General features: G+C 41.2%; 1 protein-coding gene across 2 annotated transcripts in view; it reads left to right on the top strand.

The window, feature by feature from the left end:
- Positions 1 to 1,909: 1,909 nt before the first annotated feature.
- si:dkey-40c11.2 (drebrin-like protein A) overlaps positions 1,910 to 23,662 on the top strand; it is a 30,990-nt gene continuing 9,237 nt past the window's right edge. For both annotated transcript variants that reach the window (XM_046035090.1, XM_046035089.1), the window contains exons 1-4: positions 1,910 to 2,230; positions 18,857 to 18,912; positions 19,138 to 19,250; positions 19,818 to 19,892. In XM_046035090.1, coding sequence (XP_045891046.1) covers positions 2,145 to 2,230; positions 18,857 to 18,912; positions 19,138 to 19,250; positions 19,818 to 19,892 — 330 coding nt within the window. In that variant the 5' untranslated portion in view covers positions 1,910 to 2,144. The remainder of the gene's footprint in view (positions 2,231 to 18,856; positions 18,913 to 19,137; positions 19,251 to 19,817; positions 19,893 to 23,662) is intronic.

Here is a 23,662-nt window from a genome sequence, read left to right as displayed (position 1 = left end):
ATGTGACAGGACCCCTCAACACTCCGTCACCCACACACTGTTAGTTTAGACTATGTCAGTAAGGCAGGAAGCTGGACAAAAAGCATGTGAATTAGAGAAAGAGTAAGAAAGTAAATGAGGAGAAAATCCCCATTTGTAGCCCCCCCCCCCACCACACACACACATATCCAAATCCCCACTGGACATACAATCATTCCCACATTTAGATCCCATCTCCAACAACAGCTGCCACCGCACCCCAGCAAAGGAAATGCCAAAGTCCTCTGAAGTGGAGCATAACAGCACTGCAGATCACATCCACGGAGAAGCACTGAGAGGCTGGAAGGGCAGGAGAGCCTCTAATAGCAGGAAGTTGTAAGAATAATAGCGGCATAGGGATGTCATGCCCCCTGTCCTTTTGGCATGCAAGCTTTGGCCAAAATAGCAGAGTCTATGTATGCTGCATGCTTGATTATACAACTACTGCAACATTTTTCACACAACTTACAGTAAGGGTTTACCAGATGTGGGCTTTTTGGGGAGAAACACAAATGGATTCAGTGAGGCTTAACAGTTTACAAAGCATCACGCCAGATTTGTTGTCATTATTTTTACTCCTTGATATCCTTTCTTTCACAGTGGCTCTTTCTCCTCTAATCTAAATACTAAAGGTGTTGAATTATTAAAAATTTGCATTGTATTTACAGTGTAGACCAATTAACTGTTTCCCTGGCTCTGGCATTATTGAAAACCAGCTGCAGCCCTGACAGTGAAAAATGCAACTCAAGGAAGGGGAATACAATGATGGAAATGGAAACCTTTTGCCTCAAAAGGAAGTGGTTACTTTCATGAGTGATTGCATTGGGTGACTGTGTCAATCCCATATTCACCAGAGGATTACTCATTAGCTACTGTGGTGTGTTTCCAGGTCAAATCTTAGCAGTATTAACTGTTAGGAAAAGTGACCTAAAATCAGATTTCATGAAGTCAAATCCAGCCTGAGCCTGCCACATCAGAAAATAAAAACCTGTGAATTTTATCCTCTACATCTGTCCTGGATTATCTAAAAATGGCTGCTAAGTAAATTACAGAGCTCAGGAACATTCCCATAATCCAAGATCTTAAACCCCCATGCCACTGACCCACAGTCAAATACCAGTGAATGTGCAGGCCTATGTGTGTATGTAGATGTGTGTGAGCTTGAGCATCAATGCATGGCAGTGTTTGTGTGTGTGCATGCATGAGCGTTTGGTCAGTTTGTGTGTATGTAAGTGTTGGGCAACCATTGAACAGACCGTTCTTAAATACTGAAACAGCCTCCCCTGCTCTTTTTTTATGTGCTGCCTGCTTTAGACTCAGTTCCCATGAAATTAGCCCTTCTTTGGTTTGTCCAGAGATTGCTTGCACTGTAAATGGCTTCTTTGGAGTTTGCCAAGGGCCAGTGGGGGCCGATTCAAAGACAAAAAGAGACAAAGAGAGACTGACAGATCCAAAGCTGCCGCACTTCCCCACTAGCCCCCTCTGAACCACATCAACAAATCCTGTTAACTTACAATAATTCACAAAATAAATCATTTTATTGGATTGTCGCATGCTGTTGACCCTCTGCTATCATTCATTTGCTAGCAGCATTGTGTAAATAGTGGTGAGGTGGTGCAATAACTCCAGTGTTCTGTTTTGCTTTAACACAGCAAAGTGCATGTTAGTCACAGTGTAAGGCAGTTGAAGGGCAAGTAAGTTGCCTTCCTATACTAGGATATAGTAAATATCAGGATAAGGGGAGTGTATGAGATAATTATGATCTGTACGTGAAGCGTGGTTGCGTTTCTTCCAAGTGACCCAGCTAGTGAAGTCATTATGGTTTCCACTCTCTCAACAGGAGGTGGGGCTTTTTAGTGAAAACTTATTCTACCCCGCTGCACAAAGACCAGTGTGCAGTCGCAGTCTCCTCCACGCTGTGAGTGCGCAGCGCCAGCACAGACCTCTTGAATTTGGAACTTAAGCCCATTTTGCATGAACCTGCATACCTTTACTGCTGTTTTCACGGCCGTCAACGACCCTCAGTGTTCCCGCTGTGGCTGTTTTTCAGCAGATACTCCAACCCCGAAAACCGTCGGGACCAGTGAAGAGAGAAGCAGCGGGAGTAGTCTGAAACTTTTGCCATCATGAGCACGGTCAACCTTGATACCTACAGCCTGTCACTGCTCACGGCCAAAGAGGACATCCTCAACCCCCGTTCTTCCACCAACTGGTAACATAGTGCTCTTGAACAAATTTGCATTTGCCTGCCATAACTGACTAATTTTTGTCTGCATCAGAACATAAACGAGTAAATGTCAACTTTATGATCTAGCTTCTTTATAAATCGAAAATAACGAAGAAAAGTAGAATCAGTAACTTTCATGAAAGTTTCATGTTCTCCATCTTGTTTCACTGAACGAGTCGAGCCGTTTGCGCATAGCCAGGTTGCCTGTTGCATAAGCAAAGTCTGGATTTTAATTAATCCGGTAAGGGATACGGAGGTGGCCAGCACGGGGACAGCACGCAACCTTATCTATATTTATTTACAAGTCCAGCGATGAGAAAAGCATGCAGGGTATTTTAGTTACAAAGGGATGTATTGACTCTCCCTCCCCTTGGAGAGCTGATGCGAGGTGTGGATTGCCGTCCGGGACGCACGTCAGGCGGCTGCTGTGGCTCAAAGCGCAGCACCTGGCCGGCAGCCCGCTGCCCTCACCCGGGCCTTGCGCTCCATGACTTTGCTATTCTCCCCCAGGAGCTGTAAGGCTTCATTCTTTGTGCTGAGGATCATGTTTCTGCCGTTGTGCTGATCTCTGAGAGGGGTTGGTTTTCAGGCAGGCTTTAATTTGACCGACAGCACGCATGAGTACCATCCACATTACTAACCAATAATACTAATTTAAATGTTGAGCAATAACAACCATGAGTACAATAAATAAAGGTTATTTAGGAACAGAATTTTAAAGACCAACCTGCAGAGTGACCTTGAAACATATACAGAGCCAGTATTTAGACCAGTTGACCAATTCCAGTATAAGCAAATACCAAAAGAACAAGCTCACTTTATTTGATTCTTTAACACATTGGAATAACACATTTGTTTCATTTACTCTGCTCTGGCATGTATGAGACCATATCATGCCATAACCTGACCACCTGACACTTTGCTCTTTCTGTCCTTTTGTCACAGAGTTTGGCAGGTCTGTAACTATGGTGACCCACCCAGCTTTTCCAAACAATACCAATCTCTAACTTGGCCCGTCTGTCTCATCCTCTCTCTCCATATTCTTTTTCGCTTATACTGCGTGTGTGGTATTGTCATCTCCAGCCACAGCCATGCTGTCGCTTGCTAAACTCAGGGAGAATAAGATATACTATGACCCCACTCTTTCCATGTATCCACTCACTTTGATGAAGTTATAGTTTAGCAAAGCAGGTCAAGGCCCAAGCCCACACAAGTGCTCAGAAGTAGAGGACAGAGTCTGTCCACCTCTGTTTCATCTTCCTCTGCTTCACATCTCTCTCTGCCACATTTTACCCAGCCCACTATCGTCCTACCTTCCTCCTGGCTTTTCATGATGCCATGAAAACTTGGCAAAACTCAGAAGACTATGAGTTAACCTTGAAAAACTGAAATCTGACATCTTCATGAATGGGGTGGAAAGAAGTTCCCCATCCAGGCAGAACATGCTCACTTTCCATTCTTTCTTACATTTGGAAAATCTCTAAAGGTTTGCCAGCCCACCGGCTGTCAAACAATGAACACACACACACACACACACACACACACACACACACACACACACACACACACACACACACACACACACACACACACACACACACACACTTGTGCAAGGTAATAAAAACAAAAAGAAAGAGAGAAATCTCCCCACATTCATTGAGCCCACTTAGAAAGCTAAATAACTCTACTGTGACTAAATAGAGAGGTGGGAAGCGGACAGGATGATGTCATGATTCTCACGGAAACAGATACCCACCTCGCATGTGTCTATGTGTGTGTGTTGAAGGGATTTTATGAGTTTGCATGTGAATAAATTTGTTTCTGGGTGTGCATTATGCATCCCGCAGAGACTATTAAAGTGAGTCTGGGGTGTTGTGAAGATTGCATGGAGAGGGGTAGGGGGCTTGTTTTGTTGAACGACCCTGCCCTTACTGTGTGGCCTTGAGGTCTGTGTGTGTATTATCTAATGACCTTGTGTCCTGAATGGGAAACAGATCCTTTGTGGGTTAGACTGAAAAAAAGAGGAGCAATTTCAATGCATCCTTCATTCAGACGTCCCTGCTCAACATACAGCCTTGGAGGTCTCTCTTTGCTCTCCCAGACCGCTGAGGATTACAAAGTGTCTCACTCGTAGGCTGGAATCCTGCACAGTCTGCATGTGTTTTGTGTTTGTGTGTGCTCTGAGAGGCAGAGAGAAAGAGAAGCAGTGAAAATGTGTGTTCTGAAGGACACTGTCTAATTCTTGAAATTGTGATTTATGTCCAGTTTTCACCAAACTAAACTATTCAAATATGCACTTTAGGTAAGGTCACACACAAAAAGAAATGTTTGTAAGCAATTATGCTGACATCTTTCATGTAAGCCCTTGCTCTTCATTTTATATGAAAGGATGAGTACATTTCAATAAAATACCCCAGTCAGTGATTCGCTCAGCACATTTTACACATTTTCAACTCCAAGCCAATGCAACCCTGTAAATAAGAGCAATTTTCCAAAGCAGCATGAATTACCAGAGGTGCCTTACTGCCAACTAGCAAATATAGTGCAGCACCAGCTTAGCCAAGCATGTAAAAGAGGGGTAGAAATCAGTTTAGAAAAATGTTTACAGCATTGTTTCAGCCTTGCAAAGCATATCAGATGGGAATTCCTATTGAGCTGTGGAGCAGTTTGACCTCTCTTCATCAGACTTGGGTGTGGGCTGTATCCAGACATCTGTGGGCCCTGGTGACTTTGAACACACCTTCTACATAGGCTTCTTTCTTGTCCACACTTTGAGAATGTGTTACGTGTTTCACTATGTTCTCTTGCAGGGGCTATTACAGTCAATAGGCAGTGACACATAAAGTAAATATCTGATTTCATTGTAGTAACAAAATGATTGAGTTCAGACAGAGTATTCAGAAACCAATCAGTCTGGTCTTCATTCATTTTGGTTTGAAAGTCTGGTTCTATTATACATGAATGAAACGTGCTGTAGCCATGTTTCCAGAAAGAAAGGAAGCTGCTTAGAAAGTGAAGTTAAAGAATTTTTTAGGTGGTTTATATTGTAATATAATTGTTACTAGATTGCTGAAAGAGACAACATTCATGAATCCTGTTTTGGGGTGTTTTTTTCTTACTGGCCCAGATTTAACTTCACCAGATAAATTTGAACATGTAAGAATTAAGAGGAACAATTGTTAAATGCTATAAAGGCTTCACTTGTGACCTTCTTTTGGCAGAACAGTAGCTGCAAAGTGATCTGTTACCAAATGGTAGTTGTCATGGAATTACTTATATTACGTTTTCATTTTAGCATTGTTTGAAATAGAAATTCACCTTTTTCAACACATATTTCAGTAACACTGTATAAATGGCTGACAGTCGGTGGGAAACATAAGTCACTGAGCTAACCCATTTTCATTTAAGAAGCAACACACTATCCTCTCCTCAGTAGGCCTCTGATCTCTTGTGAAGGGACTGTCCTGTTGATGATAAATGGGGGATCCTTTATTTCAGCATAGGCCCGCAGTGTTTGTGTTGCTGCTACTTGCCAAAATTTCCACAGGCTCATGCATGATTAACCAAGACCTGAAAAGTTCCTCTAAAGTTACGTGCTACATGGAATACACCTATGGGTGTGGGGAGAGGATGGGAGGGGGGATGGTGAAACGCAAGGCTGCCATTGTGTGTGGATGCACATGCTTAAGTGCTTCTGCATGTGTTTAGGTGCTTTCTTGTTTGAAAGGATGAACAACCATTATCATCACACTGTTATCAAGAAATTACTCACTGCCTGAACTTCCTTGCACAGGTTCTGCTTTTTGTTCAGTTCCTTAATTATCTTCAAAGACCCAACTGTCAAAAAGAGACTAAATGGCATATTAATGCTAGCTGTCATCACATGAACTATTGTCCAGCTTTTAACGTTAAAACAAATCCTTCACAATCCATTACCTGACTGTGGAATCCCACAGAAGGAAAACAAGCAGTCTGGTTGGTTTCCTCTGGCTGGTCACGGTACGGATTCAAAGGTAGCACACAGTGTTGTCATCAGGCTGAACGATAACAGGACACGTTTGATCTATCCTTGATATAAATAGCAGTATATGTAAATGGAAAGTCAACGGGCAGTTACACTGAACCAATGCCCAGTCCACACTTTCTCTGTCTCTCTCTCTCTTTCTCTCTTTCCCTGTCTTTCTCTTTCTCTCTGCTTCTTGTATATTACTTTGCAGCTATCTGTGTAAGATTGATCTCCACCGGTTTCCAAGGCAGCGAGCATCATATCGCTCATCACACTTTTGTTGTAGTGAAAAACTTACAATATAAGATGTATATGTATATAAGATGTTTACTGAAATATTGCATAATCCCTAAAATCAAATATCGTGAATGCCTTCCATAACATGGTGTGCACACACTCTGTAAGGGGCAACAGTGAAAATGACAAAAGATTCAGAATTAGGAGTAATTTTACACTAAGGTCACATCACAGCTGCAAGAGGTAGCAAGACAGGAACTTGGCCTGATCGGAGGACTGGGGCACTTGAGCACTAACTTGGGCTGAACGGAGCAGTACTTGGGACATTGAAGTGTGTCTGGTGTGACATTAGGGCGCAGGCATATCCTGGTTAAATAAAGGATTTTAAAAGCTATTGCACACAACCAACATAATTCCCAAAGACAGAAGGTTTGCACCTGACATGTTTCGCAAATTCTACAAAAGGGTGCCCTCAGCTCACCTAGCTGCTTGTGTGAGCATGTCGGTGGGTGGCAAGTTGGAAGATGATGACAATGATGGCTGTAATGGCTGTTATATGTATCTCTGTTTAGATGAACTTAGAGAATGATTCTAACAGTAATCACTAAACAACTGCTTACTACACCCTTAAACGTTGTTTAGATTTAACTGGGGTCTAAGATGAAGCTGCAGGGTAATAGTAGGTCTCGGGCATGATGAGACGTGACTACAGAAGGTTATACTGTATGTGTGTGTTGTGTGTGTCTCTGTATGCTTGGGTTCCTTAGCATGCAAACTGTTAGGTGCAAGACCACAAATTGACACCGTGTTGAAGTGTGACTCGTAATTGCCCCATATAAGATGCAAAAGGTTGGTGATTAATGTTTCATGACTCGGTGTCACTGCAGTGCTGTTATTCTTCACGGTGTCAATTTTCTATTGGGAACAAAATAGCATAAAGAATATTAACACAAAAGAGGTGCTACCTTGAAAAAGGCATTGTATCCGGCCGGTGTGTGGCATCTCTGTTTTTATTATAGTATAGGTTTTGTATAAAGATTGTCATGAACAATAATGTCCTCACGCGCGACCTTTCTATCAAATCCTCCTTTTGTTTGTTCAAGTGCCTCAGAGCAGCTGACCTTAATCTAGATGCCCTCTGCACATTGTTTCCACTGGAAATCTGTCCTTTTTTTGCCTACAGCAGTGAACACAACAAATATCTTATTGTTTCCCTTTGCAGTTCACGATCAAGGCTGAGACACTGCTGGAAAACATTGGCTGTGTCTTTCTGAAACCAGATGGATTTTTCATGCAAATACTATGAAAAGTAGAAGCTGGATTGAGGTGAATTGTTTGTTTAATCTAACTAATGGGCCTTGAGTGCAGCAGACAAAGTGGGATTTCCAAGGGTGTGTCAGATAGTCTAAAAACATCTTTATGTCATCGTTTCTTCAAACATTGGCTAGAGGATGAATGTCGTGCATGGTGTGTGTTTCCTAAACCCAGCTGAGGCACTTTTAATGGATGTCTGAGTAACAATATGATATCGTAGAAATATATTCTTGTGAGCTGCAGAGTTTGCCAAAGATATGATCTGTGACACCAAGCCTTTGGCACTCACCACACTGGGACTCATATTGTTGTATGACAGCTACCTATCTTACTGTTGTTGCCATGCTTGGATTGCAAAGTGTTGAAGCAGTTGATAGTGAGGCACAATGTTCTCTTGTGCTGCTTACACAACTCCAGAGTGGCTCCCACACAGCTGTGTAAAAAAATATTACCTCATTAATTTACGAAAGATTAAAGGTCTTAAAGGTCCTTGTTGGAGAGATAGGAGGTGCGTTGCTTTGCCTATTGCCAGAAATCAACCAATTATGTGAATCTAGAAAGAAAAGTTAGGGTGTCTTCAAAAGTCTGTCTCTTTTCTTTTGGGCATTGTTAGCTAACTAAATGTTGAATGTGGTAAAAGGAAGGAACCAAGTGCATGCTGAAACGTCTCGTCATGTTCTGTGTTGCTGTGGCTTGTCTTTTTGTGAGCCTGCCAAGCACAACATCAGCAGTGTCAGACAGCCATTAAATCCTTTGACAGACAATAACATATTTATTGTTATTTTGCTCTTAATTACACAGTTATGAGATCATCAGACACACGCACTGACACTTTCATACATATTTTATACAAGTGTGCATTGACATATACACACAGACAGACACTGAGACAATTCAATAAGGACACACCCCTCTGTTATTCCCATAGCTGTCTTGACACTATGAGGTAAAAATGAATCATCACCTGGGTTTGCTGAGTTACTTAAGCAATTGCTCCCTCTTTACCATAGTTTCCAAGAATCACCATGGTCACAATCGTGATAGTCTGGGGGTTAACTATGAGCACTTTGCAGCAAAATCACACTGGATGCAGGCCCTTTACTGGGAACTCCACTTTCCTTTTTCCTGTCCTGTTTGTTCACTTGCTGGTGGTGGGATTGGGTTGTGAGTGGGTGAGGAGAGTCGGCTCCGTTGTCCTGACGACCCTGGTGGGAAAGCTTGGTTGTTTGTTGAGAGAGACTGAATGAAGTGGGGGAGATGAGTGGGGAGGGACTGAGGAAGCGGGTGGAAATGAATGGGCAAGGACACTAGGTAAGAAATATAGAAGAATAACAAGTTGAGAAAGGACAACACGAGAGAGGAAAATGAAAGAACTGCAGTGAGCGCAGATGTGTTCAGCAGGGTGGTCTTGACAAGAGGTTGTTGAAAAGCAGTATCAGTAAATGATTGAAGTTCAGGTAGTGACAGAGCTACGAAAAGGGGAATGTGAGAAGACAGGTGGAGGTGTGAAGAGGAATGAGGGAAAGATCAAAGCACTTAGAGAGGCATCAGGGTAGACAGTCCAAACGGGGTCTAAGTGGAAATGTGACACTTGAGAGTCGGCATTGTTTAAATGAAGGAAATGGCTGAGATGAGATGCCATCATGTTTTTAATGGTCCCATAACTGTGACGTGTGTGTGTGTGTGTGTGTGTAGCAGTGTGAGACAGCATGCACAGGAAATGCCAGAGTGATCCCAGTGGACCACGATTTTAGAGAGTTTATCATCTTTCCTCTCCTCTCCTTTCCTCTCCTCCCATGTCAGGTGTTAGAAAATAAATTATGTTCCCATCCACTCCCCTGTAGCTCTCTAAACAAACTGTGTACCTCCCTTTAAGAGTCATAACAATTTACCCCATAGAGACCCACGACAATTCCCTGTAACACTTCCATCAGGACACTTGCCCCCAATAACCGCATACTCTTCTACCACAATGAAAACCTCCTATACACGCTGGCTGTTTCACCTTGTGTGCCATTGTTAAATGTGGCCATCTCAGCCTACCCATTCAAACCTATCTACTTCTCCTGGTGCTTTTCATCGTTTTCCTCAGTGTGAACCCAATCTTTGAGTGACTTTTCTGCAACCTGAATGCATCCTTCCCTTTAGTACACCCTCTCCATGTGCTCCATCACTCTTAAGTGCAATTTATACTTCTGCGTCAAATTGACGGCTTAGGTGACGGCGTAGGCTACGGGACTACGCAGCGGGTACGCAGAAGCTACGCCGTCGCCTGACGTGCACCTCCTCAAAAAAAAACTACACGTCGAGTCGGCGCGGACCGTAAGCTCTGTGATTGGTCGGCTGGGAAGCCTCGCAATACCTCCGAGCCAACCGGACGTACCCCGTGCTTTTACTAGCGGCCAAAATGGCGGCTCTAACACAGTGAATCAATATATTTGACCGTCACAACCCGAGCGAAATGACTCGTTTCACTATCAGAATGTGATCCATTCGGTCGGTAACATTTGAAAAGGCTACACCAGTCGCACGTATACAATTTTACCCCCATTTACGTTAGCGGAGTGCTAAACCGGAAGTTAGCCTGCTCAGCCGGCAAAAGTCAACACAGTGGACGCTGTAGCGCTACTGCCGACTAGTGTTTGGGGGTGTAATTGCAGAACGGACAGACCTACGCACAAGTATAAATGCATGGCTACGTGCGTAGCCTACGGCATAGGTACGCATGCAGACCCTATGCAGGAGTATAAATGGGCCTTTAAGCTACATGACACTGATCTTCATGTTCCCATCTTCTATGAAACCCTAAATACTATACTAATATTTCACCACTGTTAACACTAACCCTTAATAAGTATGAAAATTGGACAGGACTGAGAATACTTCGGCTGCATGTTTTCTTCATAGTCTCTATTCAAAGGGGAACAACTTTTACTATAAAGTAATATAATATAATACAACTGCTACCTATCAGTCTCAAAGAAAGTGTACATGGATATGGCGGGCCTGCTGTGGCTTGGAGGTGAATGGATCAGAATCAGAATGAAGTTTATTGCCAGTTACATTTTCACATACAAAAAAATTGCCTTGGTTAACAGTACACATTAACATAAACATATAAATATAAATATAAATATAGCTAGAAAGGTACTGTACAGTCCATTTACCATATACATTTTAAGTATATGAACTATTTGAACTACTACTATTATACATGTGCATTTAGTGCTGAGTTGAGTTAGAGCTGAATTGCACCTTTGAGTGTAAAGATACCTGTATCGTCTTTGTTATCTGTACATATGTAACACACAACAGGGGATGTCTAGATGGTTTTCTCTTGCTCAATTGATATATGTCATATAGCTTTGAAAAAGGAGGATACCATTTCTGTGAACCTCTTTAAAACCAGTAAGACTGTGCTGCTCCATGCATCAGCCTATCCAAGGTTTAAAAATAGAGTAGCATGTCATGGTACTGTTAAAAATATTGCTATCACATTATGCCTTGAAACAAAATATGCTGAAACAGACACACACACACACACACACACACACACACACACATACAACCATAAACTAATGGCTAAGTAATTAGAATGTGTGCAGCTTTATTTACCCAATTACTAGCTAATGATATCAGTGTATTAACTCAACTGCTGCCCATGCAACCCACAGCTCCACGCACTGCCTCATAGTTCATCACCTGACCACATAGTGTTCAGTGCTAATGATGTATTTTTTCTCTGTTTGTTGCAAGTTTGTTGTTGCTTGACGTCATTTTGAATTGACATCTACTATACAGCAGCATACTCTTGGTCTCTCTTTGTCCATCCCCCGCTCTTTTCCATCTGCCTCAGCACACAGAGGGCTGTTTTCTCTCACTGGTCCTTGGCAGTGATTTAATTACTTATTTGTTTAGTTTGTCATATTCTAAACTTCTCTGGCTCTGTGTTTTGCTGAGAACAGAAATTTTCCTCCCTCCCCTCCTCCTGTCAGCATTCCATCCAGTCTCTCCCACAGCCCCTCACTACCTCACCCCCCCACTGACTGATATTGTATGCACTCTGTTGATTTACATTTTTACCCACGTTTTCCTACATTTAACTTAGCTACACTTTCTGTTCTTTCTTATAATTTTGTTCTTCTTTGCCTCTGTCATTTCTCCCACTATTTACCATTCGCTGCAGGCCAAATTGCTTCATTGGCCTATAATAGTCTCCAGGGGAGTCTGCTGTGTCCTCCACCCAGTCAAATACTATGCAGATCACTCAGTGTTACTCAGTGGGTGGATCTGAGTAAATACTCTTACAGTTCAAACAGGCACCATCTTATACTTCAAAATCACTTGCACAGCTTAAAGGGGAGATGATTCATCAACAGTATGAGCATTGCTCCACTGTGAGTACAAAAGCAAAGAAATATTTTCATGGTGACAGTAAAGTATGGGGGGGGGGGGGCAGGGGCTTGAGAAAAAAACTGTTGTTGTTTGGACTAACATGAGGTCACATTTCCAATCCCCCGCATGTCTCAGCATCCTGTACTCAGACTATCAAAGTTTTCAACCATACATGAAGCATGCATGGGAAGCTGTGGTTTGTGCAATGCTTTGTTTTCTCTGGAGTCACTGGAGCACTGCAGGTTTACTCAATTGGTAGTTTTATGTTGATACAGCTAGACTTCATTAAATATTCTAAAAAGGTTTTTAAAAAACATTGGCAGTTAATGACACTACAGAATATTATGATTAATACTTGTATGTTATAGCTTCAGGGAGTACCAGAGTATTACAGTAATAAGGATTAATGTCTGATCCAACATTATTTTGCGTTGATCTGAATTGTCAGAGCACAAGGTGAGGCTTTTCAACAACGTCTTTGTTAGTAGCCATTATAGTAAGATTACTGCAGATGGCTGAATTAAACTTGAGTAGAAGATCAGGTTTTTTGTGGTGAAATGTCACTGAAGCATAGTATTTACATATTTACATATTTACAGATGCACTGTTCTTTATGTTGAAACATGTTATGATTAAAATGGGAAATGCTAGATTGTTTTCTTCTCAGAAAATATACGGCTTTCATCTATGGCAACACTGCTATAACATCTTAAACATAATTTTAGGCTTTATTGTACATGAAGCATTGACTGAATCAAACTTTTTGTGTGTGAGTGTGTGTGTGTGTCCAGTAGGATGTCCTTAAGTGTAAATGCTGTTGTTTGCATGGTTTGGTTACTAGATCAAGATTTCTGTGCTAGACACCACCATCACATCATAACTGTAGAGCCTCGACCAGAGGTTTACATAAGGCCTTTTCTCCAGGCAGCTTTACTCCTGACACAATAATACATGTAGAATAGACCAGACATGATATGGTGGACTGGAGTTTGACAGTATATTCTTTATAATAAAAATATGCATCTGTAATGATTTTGTTGTACACTGCCCTTTTCGAAGGGCATTGCTTAAATCCCATCTCAGCGGGAGAAGGGCCTGTTAAGTATTATCTTCAGTTGAAACGACAGCAAAGGGATATTACACCTTACTTCATAAACCACATACTGCTGGAGGATGTTTGGCTTGTTTATATGCGACTTCAACCCACATCATTTTGGGATCCACAAACATCCTTTTAGCTATTGTCTTTGGTTTCTGTCTGCTCTATGTCTTGTGACGTTATCAGCCGTGTTTTCTAATGAGCAATACATTCAAATGTAAATTAAAATTAACTGTTTAATTAATGACCAAGATTTATTTAATTTGTGGCAATGAGAAGAATATTACCTAACTGATATAATTTTAAGTTTTCCTCAGGCAGTCTTTGGTGCCGGGTTTCTCTTCCCTCCTGCTCAGCAGCTCTTATTAAGGGGCCCTGTTGCTTAGTCTGTGGGGATAACAGTGGGAACAGCCCACTCTCTGCAGGGCACCTGACTGAATCCTCTGCAGCAGGCCACAAGTATGAGGATCAATACTTTACGGCAATACTTTTCCCTTCTCAGTTTTCTTTGCAACTTTGCTCTTTCCTTACCTACCTTTCAAGAAAACTGTCACATCCTTTCTCTCCCTTGCTCCTTCCTGACTCTGTATCTGTTGTTCTTTCTGGCACTCTTTCTCTGAGTGGATCTGGGTCAACTCTGTTCTGGGATGTTTAATAAGCACAGAGAGGTGTTCATATAAACATCATCCTTCAGCAGCAGACTACATCATTTTGACAACCGCATTTCATCACTTAGCCTAAGAGAAAAACACTGATTGGGTTATTGTAGTTTTAAGTACTGGGAACTGTGGATGTTGTTCTTTTAACCAGAACATTATAAAAATCTAATGAAACTTTTCTTTATTTAAACTGTGAATGCTCCCTAGCAACATCTTTAACCACATTACAATTTGAAGATCCCTGTGGTTTACCGTGCCACGTTTTTTCAGTCATGATGTTTACAGTGATGCATCACCTTAGAGCACACTGTACCACTCTGTAGGCCTCTGCAAGAGAGACAAATGTATTGCCATTCTCTCTTTTTTCCGATCTCCTCTTACTTGGCTTCAGTCACCCTCTTGTTCCGTCACTTCCTCTCTCTTACTCACACTTCTCAACCTCTACCTATAAACCTCCACATGTCTCTGTCAGACGGAAGGAGGAATGTGTGTGCCACTGGGGTCGCCGCCTGGATACTATATGAGTAACATACCGGACAGGGGGGAAAAAATTACTTTTTCAGCAGCCTGTCTGGCTGGACTTTTTTTGCCCATGTTTGGCAAGAGGAAATGAGTGCTATGTGCTGTGGGGACGTCTCTGAGTTCCCCTGCTCCAACACAGACAGGAGGTAGACAGAAAGACAGGCTAAAAATAGCACTTGGAGCCCAGGTCAGCTTTGAGCAGAGAAAGAAGCTTGTGGAAAGTGTGGAGGTAGATGTAATGAAAATACAAATCTGAAAGAAGTTAGATAAGGAATAAGCATTCAGAAGACGGCACTGTTAAAATCTTGACAAATGCCTAACATGAGGGCTGGTGGGACCACTGGGGATGTGTGTGCAATATATGGAAGGGGAAGAGCAAGAGAAAAAGGAGCGAAAGAACTATCTGATGGAGAGTTTAATCTGGGCAGTGAATTCTGGTGGGAGCTCCCAGCTTCTCACCCATTTTCTCATATCTTTCTCTTCATGCACAGTTTATCATATCGCAACAGTGTGCATAACCACAAATCTCTTACATCTCCCCCGCTGGCATAGATGGAATGAATAAATGACCTATGAGCCCACAAGATCTTCCTGTCAGAGAGACACAAAGGGTAGGAAGTGTAGAGTCGAGAGAGAACAGATGAGGGTGAGATATTGCTTCAGTTTGTGAAAGAGAAATGCTGTGCATGATTTAATGTAGGAGGGAAAGAAATATGTGCTGTAGAAGATGGGGGTCAGAATAATGAATTTAGAGTAGTAATGATGGTGAGATAACAGAATATATGGAGAGAGTAGGGATGTTGAAGTGGACAAGGAATACGAGGAATGGTTGCTGGTTCAAAATATCATATCACAAACCTCATAGGTTCATTTTCTCTTTCTTATTGTGCACAATGCACAAGTAACAATGAGAGCATCAAAACAAAATTGGATTGGAGTACAAAGGAAGAAAATCTCCTTATGTCTCTTCAGAAATTACAATACAAAAGAAGCGTGTACATTGTGTTCAAGTATTTCCTGCACATTACCATGCTGAAATGGTCCAGAGTTTAGCCTGGTGTAGCAGAACGCCTGGATCAGTGAAAACAAGGCCTTCTCCAGCACAGCTCACCATCTGCTTCTGTTATGTTCATCTTGAAATGGTAGAGCGTAGCCTGTTTGGAGGTATTACTTGGGCTCTGGTAGTCCAAAACAAACCATCCCTATTGTTACTGGCTCAGGCTTACAGTATGTCACATGTGCATGTGCTTGTGTGTGTGTGTGCATGGCTGTGTTTATATACTGTATGCATACTTTGTATACTCTGAGATGAATGGCTGTTTATTTGTTTTATAGCTGCATTGAGTGACTGGCTGTGGTAATGATGCACATGTCATTTCTCATTCTTAATTTCTTTTTTTTTTTTTAAAGTTGTTGTTTTGGATTATGCCATCATTGTTTTGTTCTTCTCTTTGCCGCACCCTCTCCACTTTTCATGCCCCCCTCTCCCCTTAATGATGGCCTCTTTCCCTTCATTTACACGTTTCGTGTCTTTTCTTATCTTCTCTTCTCTTCTGTTCTCCACCCCCTGTCCCTCCCTCTCTCAGAGCTGAGGTCATAGCTGGCTGAGTTTGGAGGTGGGCTGGAGTACACACATAAGAGAATCTGTTTTTCTCATCAGTCAGTGTAGCTCTCAAGAAACCAGCATGTGTGAAGGAATGGGGGTCCGTCTGCTCTGTTAGTTGGGAAAGTTGGGAAACATTGCATTGCATTAACAAAGCTAATCATCTGGTGCAGACAGAAAGAGATAGAGAGAAGGGCATCAAAATGGCTTACTTGAATGTGGCATACTATGGGTCAGCTACAGAAGAGTGAGCGTAAAACTGTTTTGGATTCATTGTCTTGCTTAAGGGCACTTCAGCAAGGTACACACTTGTAATGTGAGCTTGAACCTTTGCCTGTCTGTGTAATACGCATAGAGAGAGATCTGTCTCTCTACACTCACTACACCACACTGCTGGCGTATCCAGCTTATCAATCACTTGTTTACCACAGGGTACCACAGCAGTGTAATAGAAGCACAGTTTTAAACAAACAGCGTATTCACTGAAGCAAAGAAATACTGTCGTAGCAGATTTCATTTAAATTTCAGCCATCCCGATAATCTTTTGATAAAACAGGCGGCTGGGTGAACAGTGCTTAAAATGAGACTTTCAGAAAAAGTAGATAAATGTTCAGGATGGTAACTTGATCCCCTCAATAAACCTGATTGTGCCAGTGCATTTCAGAGAAATGTGTCCGTCCTCAAGGCAGTCAAGAGTAGAGGGATGGATCTTCCAGATGCTTTAGTAAAATAAAATTTATTAAAAGGGATCAGGTCCTGACCCTCTTTATACATGTCTAAAACAGATTTCATAGATTTCATATTTTGGTTGCTTTTGTAAAGTCATTACATTACTAAACCCCTTAACCTTGTTAGTATCCAAGACAAGGATTAAGTAAAGTCCTGTGGAGAAAAATTCCTGAAAATAGGATCTTTGTGAACTCCATCTTAGTGCTCTGGCCGAACAAAGAGTCTCCCACAGCACAGTGTATCCTCATGTGCAAGCCTGTTCCCTGTGGGTGGAGAATTTGCACATGCAATTAAGACTCCTTCAGAGGCTCAGTGACCTTTGACCTTGACTGCTTGTGATGTGGACCAAGAATCAGTAAATGTGGTGTCTAAGCTCTGGGTGCTAGTCAGTAGCTCTGGATGCTAGTAAGTAGACTAATGAGGGAGTGGAGTTTGTTGTTTTTATAGTCACTTTTCCTAGACTAATCCCTGAAGACATATGTGAATGATCCAGATGACACAAAGCTCACGAAAACCTGGAGAATGTTTCCAAGAATTGCATTATATTCTGATGAAATCTTATTTAATAATACTCGGTTTTACTCAGTGACATGATAGATATACAGTAAACACAATCAGTGCAATAAGAAAACGAAAGAGCCGTGTCAGCCGGCCTCCTCACACATGCAACTTGCTCAATAGGGCGCACAATATGGTTATTGTGTCCTCAGCACACATACTGATTGACTTTTGTCGCTTTTTGTTCTTTGGAAAGAGAGAGACTTGTTGTATCAGGAAAAAATAACAGAGTGATTCAGCTGGCCTGTCAGCCTGTACTCACTCTCTCCTCCCAACACATACCCACTAGTGCCCCCCCCCCCCACACACACAACTTTGGCCCATTGTAATAGCTGCTCATGGCCTTTCGCTCTTGCTACCTAGCTCCAGATGTTATTGACACACCCCCAGGTGTCCTACTGAGAGAAATGTACACAGACACAGAGTCAGACACATGTACTTGTGCACACATACTAACACACAGACACACACAGTCCTACACAGTTTTGACAATTCATCTCTCTGCAGGCCACCTCATAAAGTCACTTACACTCACAGACACATTTACCCCCAGTTGTGCTTCAAACACACACATGAATCAGGATTGTGTTATAAGCATGTCATGTCAGAGAGCATATGGGTATCATTTCGGACCCTGAACTAGTGGTTTAGATAACAGCCAGGAAGATGTGTAGCATAATAAGTAGCAAAGTAAAAATGTTATTTGTCTTTAAGTTTGTTTCTTTTTGGTTGATTGTGAAGTCATGCATTTCTGCCTTGAAAATTTGGTAAAAAAGCAGAACAAACAGAAATCTAGCCACTTCAAAACAATCACACACACATTAAGTTTGTTCAGTGGAGTTGTATCTCAGCGGTCTCATGGAAACACATCATGAGTTGTTGCCACAGTGACCTGCAGTTTGACTGCCTGAAGGGTGCGCTAGGGCAGGTTTTCACCTGCAAAATGTCAAAAACCCACGTAGCTGGGAACAGGACAGAACTGGCTGCTTTTGTTTCACATTCAGAAGCCATCCAACTATGAGACAAACACTATGAATGAAGGTTATTATGCTGTTGAGTGTCTTGCTGTTTTACACATGTTCCGTAAAGGCCTCTGGGAAAAAAGGGCAGGAAGGGAGTTAGAAAGGAAAAAAGTGAACAAGTGCATGTGTCACCGTTGAAGAAAAAATTAATTTTTGTTGGTGCGTTGTATAGATTCTCTGCACTGTAGGAAAGCTTTTTATGATTTAGACAAAGTATGTGCAGTAAAACATCTGGCTATGCATGTGTGCATGTCTCTGTGTCCCCTGTGCACGATGAAAGACTTAACAAATGGTGTACCCAGCTGTCCACATGCTCATGCTTAGGTATGAAAGTTGTGGATGAGCCTTTATTCTTGGGCATACAGAAATCAAACAAGTAGTTTAAAATTAACCAGTGTTTTGTTGAAATTTTTTCTAACACTTAACGTTACAAATCTGTCTGTCTGTTTATGTCTGTATGTCCGCAGGGCAATATTTGCATATGATGGAGTCACCAACAAGCTCAAACTGGCTGACTCAGGAGGTAAGGGGGACTGTCACATGTGGTATGTTTGTTTGAAATTACATGAAATACAAAAAATGAAACTTGTCAGCTTCTTCACTTTGGCCTGAACGGAATTCACATGGCCTCTTGCATTTAGAGAATATCGCAACAATCTTACAATTTGCTTTTGAGAAAAATTGTAGCATTTCTAAAGTCAACCTCTCCATCAGTCACCCTTTTCCTTTGTTCATTATTTTCTAACAGCGGGTGGTGTGGCAGAACTGGCAGGGAAGTTTCACATCTCCAAGCCCCAATACGGACTGTGCAAAGTGGGAAGTGTGGAGGCAGGAGGCGCCCGGATTGCTATCGTCAGCTGGGTGAGTGGCAGACAGGCTCATGAGGCTTAGCTCATGTAAGCACGGGCCTGTCATGTTAAAGAAACACACATACCAACACAAATCACTGAATCTTACATCTATGCTTTGCACATACAATAGCAGGTACACACACAAAAAGTCATTTAGCAGATAAAGGGTTTAACATCTTAAGTGGTCACATGCAGACAAATCTATGCACTCATTAATCTGTAAAATGCTCTGGAGAAAGTCCTAAAGTAAATGGCTTATTCACATTCTATGGTCATGTTTTGGCTTATTTTGTGTCTGACATGTGGGGAAATGCTGTGAGAATGTGTTTTTATGTCATTGTAGTACAAAGGTAGGGCTGGGCAATAAAACAATAAATACTGTTTATATGCTATAAATAATGACTTAATAATTTACCTTTGTTTTCAGTGAGTCATCGATCGAAATGGTCAGTTTTATGAAATACAGCTATGTGGATCCTATTGTTCCTCAGCCTCTCTTCCTCCTCTGCTTTTAGACCCATCTAAGAGAGGTATGATATGAATGTTGTAGGTGTCTACACCCTGTGTTTGTCTGCAGGTCGGCCCAAATGTGGATGACTTCCGAAGGACAGAATGTGCCAGCCACCTTCCAGCCATCAAAAACTTCTTCAAGGTGCAGTAGATCAAGATATGCTTTATCACTTATCACTAACCTTTGGAACTGACATATGCTAATGTGCACTTCATCCAGTGGTTTGTCTGTTTGTTTGGTTTCCCCACTAAACTGTGCATTAAAGATGACATCTTTCCAGCTGGGAGATGTTTAGCATTGAGGAGGGGCAAAAGCAGTACAGTACATGGAAACATTGTAATCATAATACCTGGTACTCTTTATTTTCCCAAATCCCTGCAATAGAGAACAAAATGTGTCCTGTTTTCTTTATCCCTGGACTCTACACTTTGTACTCACAAACTCTATATTTACACACAGTAGTTTACTTTGTATTGTTTTGAGAGTTTCCTGTGCTCAGTCCACTTCCTGTTCTATTGCAGTGTTGGTCCTGTTTTAGATTGGTCGATCTGTCGCTACAGGGGAAGACAGCTGAGTTTGGGGTTGAAAGCTCCATTGTTTGTGGGAAAATCCAAAGTCACATCACAAACTTAAGTGGTGACAGGAGAGACAGGAAGTAGGGGGGATAGAGAACTTCTACATATTTTTATGATTCTGAAATATGTGTGTGCAGTATATGAGAAACCGTCCATCAGAATATTAGCTGCAACTTCTCCTCTTCATCTGCGCCCCTCAAAGTGTGTTTATGTAGCATTTCAGATTTCAGTCCAACTATGAGAGGGTCAACTGACCCCTAGGTTTAATAGTTTCCATATAAAGGCATCACCCAGTCAACTCCAGAAGCATCTGTGGAATGTTTGTTGTTTTTTAGTAGTGAATGTTGAGTTTGGGATTTTGTGAGCCACTGTGTGAATGCCTCTAACCCTCCTGTCAGACTCTGTGTGTGTGTGTGTTTGTGTGTGTGTGTGGGTGAGCGCACCCTTGGGCCTATGTACATTTCCATGTGGGATTTCAAAATTGTAGAGAAATGTACAGTCTCCATCTGTAAATTGTGGGAGAATTGTGACCTGTAAACTTATCAAACACACATATATTACTGTATATTAAAGGTCAGACATGTGTCAAGACAATGCAGTTAACCATTGGACGCCACTGTGACTGCTAACCCACTTCTCTGTGATTAGGAGGAAAAAGGGAACTGAAACAGTTTATTTTAAATAAAGACCAAAATGTTGTTCTGACCGTACTAAGCTTAAAAATGTAAGAATTATAAAAAAGAAAGATTCATTTTCCATTACTCAGCTCTTTAAACTTAAATTTATTAGTTAATGGTAAATCAGACTCAGAAAGAACATACTGTATCACCTTGCAGCATGGACATCATAGCCAAGCACATGGATTGCATTTGCAGAAATATCCTGACTGTGGTGATGATACTTAACTGTGCTATTCCGTCTTCTGTTCATTTTGAACTTTGCTAGCAGACATGATGGTTTTCACAATCTGTCAAGGCCAGATAATCATCTTTAATCACCTTTCCCATCACATACGTTGTTCGTGAACACAGCAGATCTGTGAAAACTTCAAAACAGCTGGAAGAGAATAATTTAATCATGGGAAGCTTGTAAAACAGCACAACAGTCTGAGTCATACCTCTGTCTGGGAAATCATCTGGGGTTGGAGTGGGATTAATTCTTTAAAAATTATTACTCAAACCGGTTTGTTTTTGTAGGTTCTATCAGTCAATGTGGGATTTCACAACCACCTGGCAAAAATTTGCAGTCTGAGAAGTGACACTGTATAGAGTTTAATATTTTTACCTGATACCAGTTTGTGTGTATGTGGAAACCTCATAAATATCAAAGGTGACAAGCACCAAATGAGGCCAAATGAGGACAGCATAATGTTTATTAATCAATTAATTCTAAATCAATTGATAAATTTGTCAGTAGAAACTTTATCAAAAACGTTTTATGGGTCTGGACAAATCTCCATTGGTTTGTCCCCATTGGTTTCTATGAATTTCTTTTTCCTCCTATTTTCTTACATTGTATTGGGTAAATTAATAAAAAAAACCAATAGATTGATTGATTTATTAATCTATGTTACCATTAGCTGCAGTGGTTGTCTTAAGTCTCTATGCTTATTTAGAGTCATTTATAGGTAAAGTTGTGAATGTGAGGCTTGTACTTGTAATGGATTTCTACACTGAGTAAAGGATATGCAGGTTTCTTCCACCAATGCTACCCATGTTAAGCAAAGACATGGCGTTACATAATGCATTTATGAATTAGGATTCATAGGATAGTTACCCTTATTACCTACATAATAAATCACCCACAACCTTGCAAGGTTGTATTTTAATATTGTCCAAATTTAGCAGAAAATAAACTGTGGTGATGGAACACTGGATAAGACACATGCCTTTGGTGTGAGAGACCCGGGTTCAAATCCACTGTGTGACACCAATGTGTGCCTGAGAAAGACACTTAACCCCTAGTTGCTCCAGAGGCGTGCGACCCCTGACATACATAGCAATTGAAAATTAATAAATGTAAATGATGATGCAGCTTTAAACAATCTTGATTCTCAGCTAAATTCCTACTTGACCTTGCAATGACCAGGAAATAAAATTACTGAAATAACCTACATACATACATTGATTAATGGTAATAACGGGGGGCTCAATATGCTTCTTGGCTTTCAGTGCCTTGGATTGAGTTAGTTAGAATGTCCCTTGGCACTCTGTTTGTTATTTGCTTCTTTCTTTTTTTCCTTCACTTTATCTTTCCGGCTTGCTATGCTGCATGTCCCAGCTGGCAGTGCGAGGGTGTTGTCAAGGCGAGTCTGCAGCAGCAGATTTGGGTATGTTACATACTGTACTCCAGTGTGGCGTTATGTTATAAAAACTAAAATATGAATAGGGTGCAGATGTTTCCATTGTTCTGCATTTCCACTGAAATAACAGCAGAATAAAGTTGAGTCAGAAGGCCTGAGGTGTATGTGTTCAGGGGCTTTAGATGTTGATTTTGTGAGCGATATACTTGATGAGATGAAGGATGAGAAGGTAGATATGAGAGTATCTGATAAACAGAAGTCCGAAGTCAGAACTTTTAACTTTTAATTTCATAAAAATCAAACATTATTTTAAGCATAATCATATCTGGCCATATGGCAGTCTGGTACAAGGCCAAATGTCTTTTAAGGTGAGGCAGGAGATTTGGATTGCAACAAAGAACAGTGCTTCTATTGTAAATAAGGAATAAACCAACATGTCTGGATGAAGGCACTAAACCCCGAAGCACTTTAGATCATTCAAATCTGTGATCTTGCCCTGACATACACTTGGGAACACAGGCTTTTTTTTTCATGTGAACCAACATAGCCCTCTATTGCTATCTTATTTCAGCTGAGGCAAGGCAAGGCAAGTTTATTTGTATAGCACATTTCAACAACAAGGTAATTCAAAGTGCTTTACATAAAACATAAAAGCAACAGGGAAATATAAAAAAGTTTTAAAAGTTAAATAGAAAATAAAAACAGGCAGGTCTCCCACCTTTGCTTATTTTACTCCTTTGATTCCCCATCTCCCACTCTATCCCTCCTTTAGTTATTTATTATTTAATTCTACTCGGCCCAGTTAACTGAGGATCAGCCGTATGAGATGGTAGAATCAAAAGAGCACTCTAAGCTTTTTATCTAAAAACAAAGAAAAAGAAAACAGGACAGTAAAAGTTACAGTGCAGTGTAAGTTATCAATATTTAATTAAAAGCAATGGTAAAAAGAAAAGTCTTCAGTCTTAATTTAAAAGAACTGAAAGTTGACATAAATAATAAATATAGAATAAACAGATGCAAGGTTATTCCAGTTC

The sequence above is a fragment of the Micropterus dolomieu genome, linkage group LG21 (assembly GCF_021292245.1).
Source record: "Micropterus dolomieu isolate WLL.071019.BEF.003 ecotype Adirondacks linkage group LG21, ASM2129224v1, whole genome shotgun sequence".
NCBI classification, from domain to species: Eukaryota; Metazoa; Chordata; class Actinopteri; order Centrarchiformes; family Centrarchidae; genus Micropterus; species Micropterus dolomieu.
This window is presented reverse-complemented; position numbering and strand designations above follow the sequence as displayed.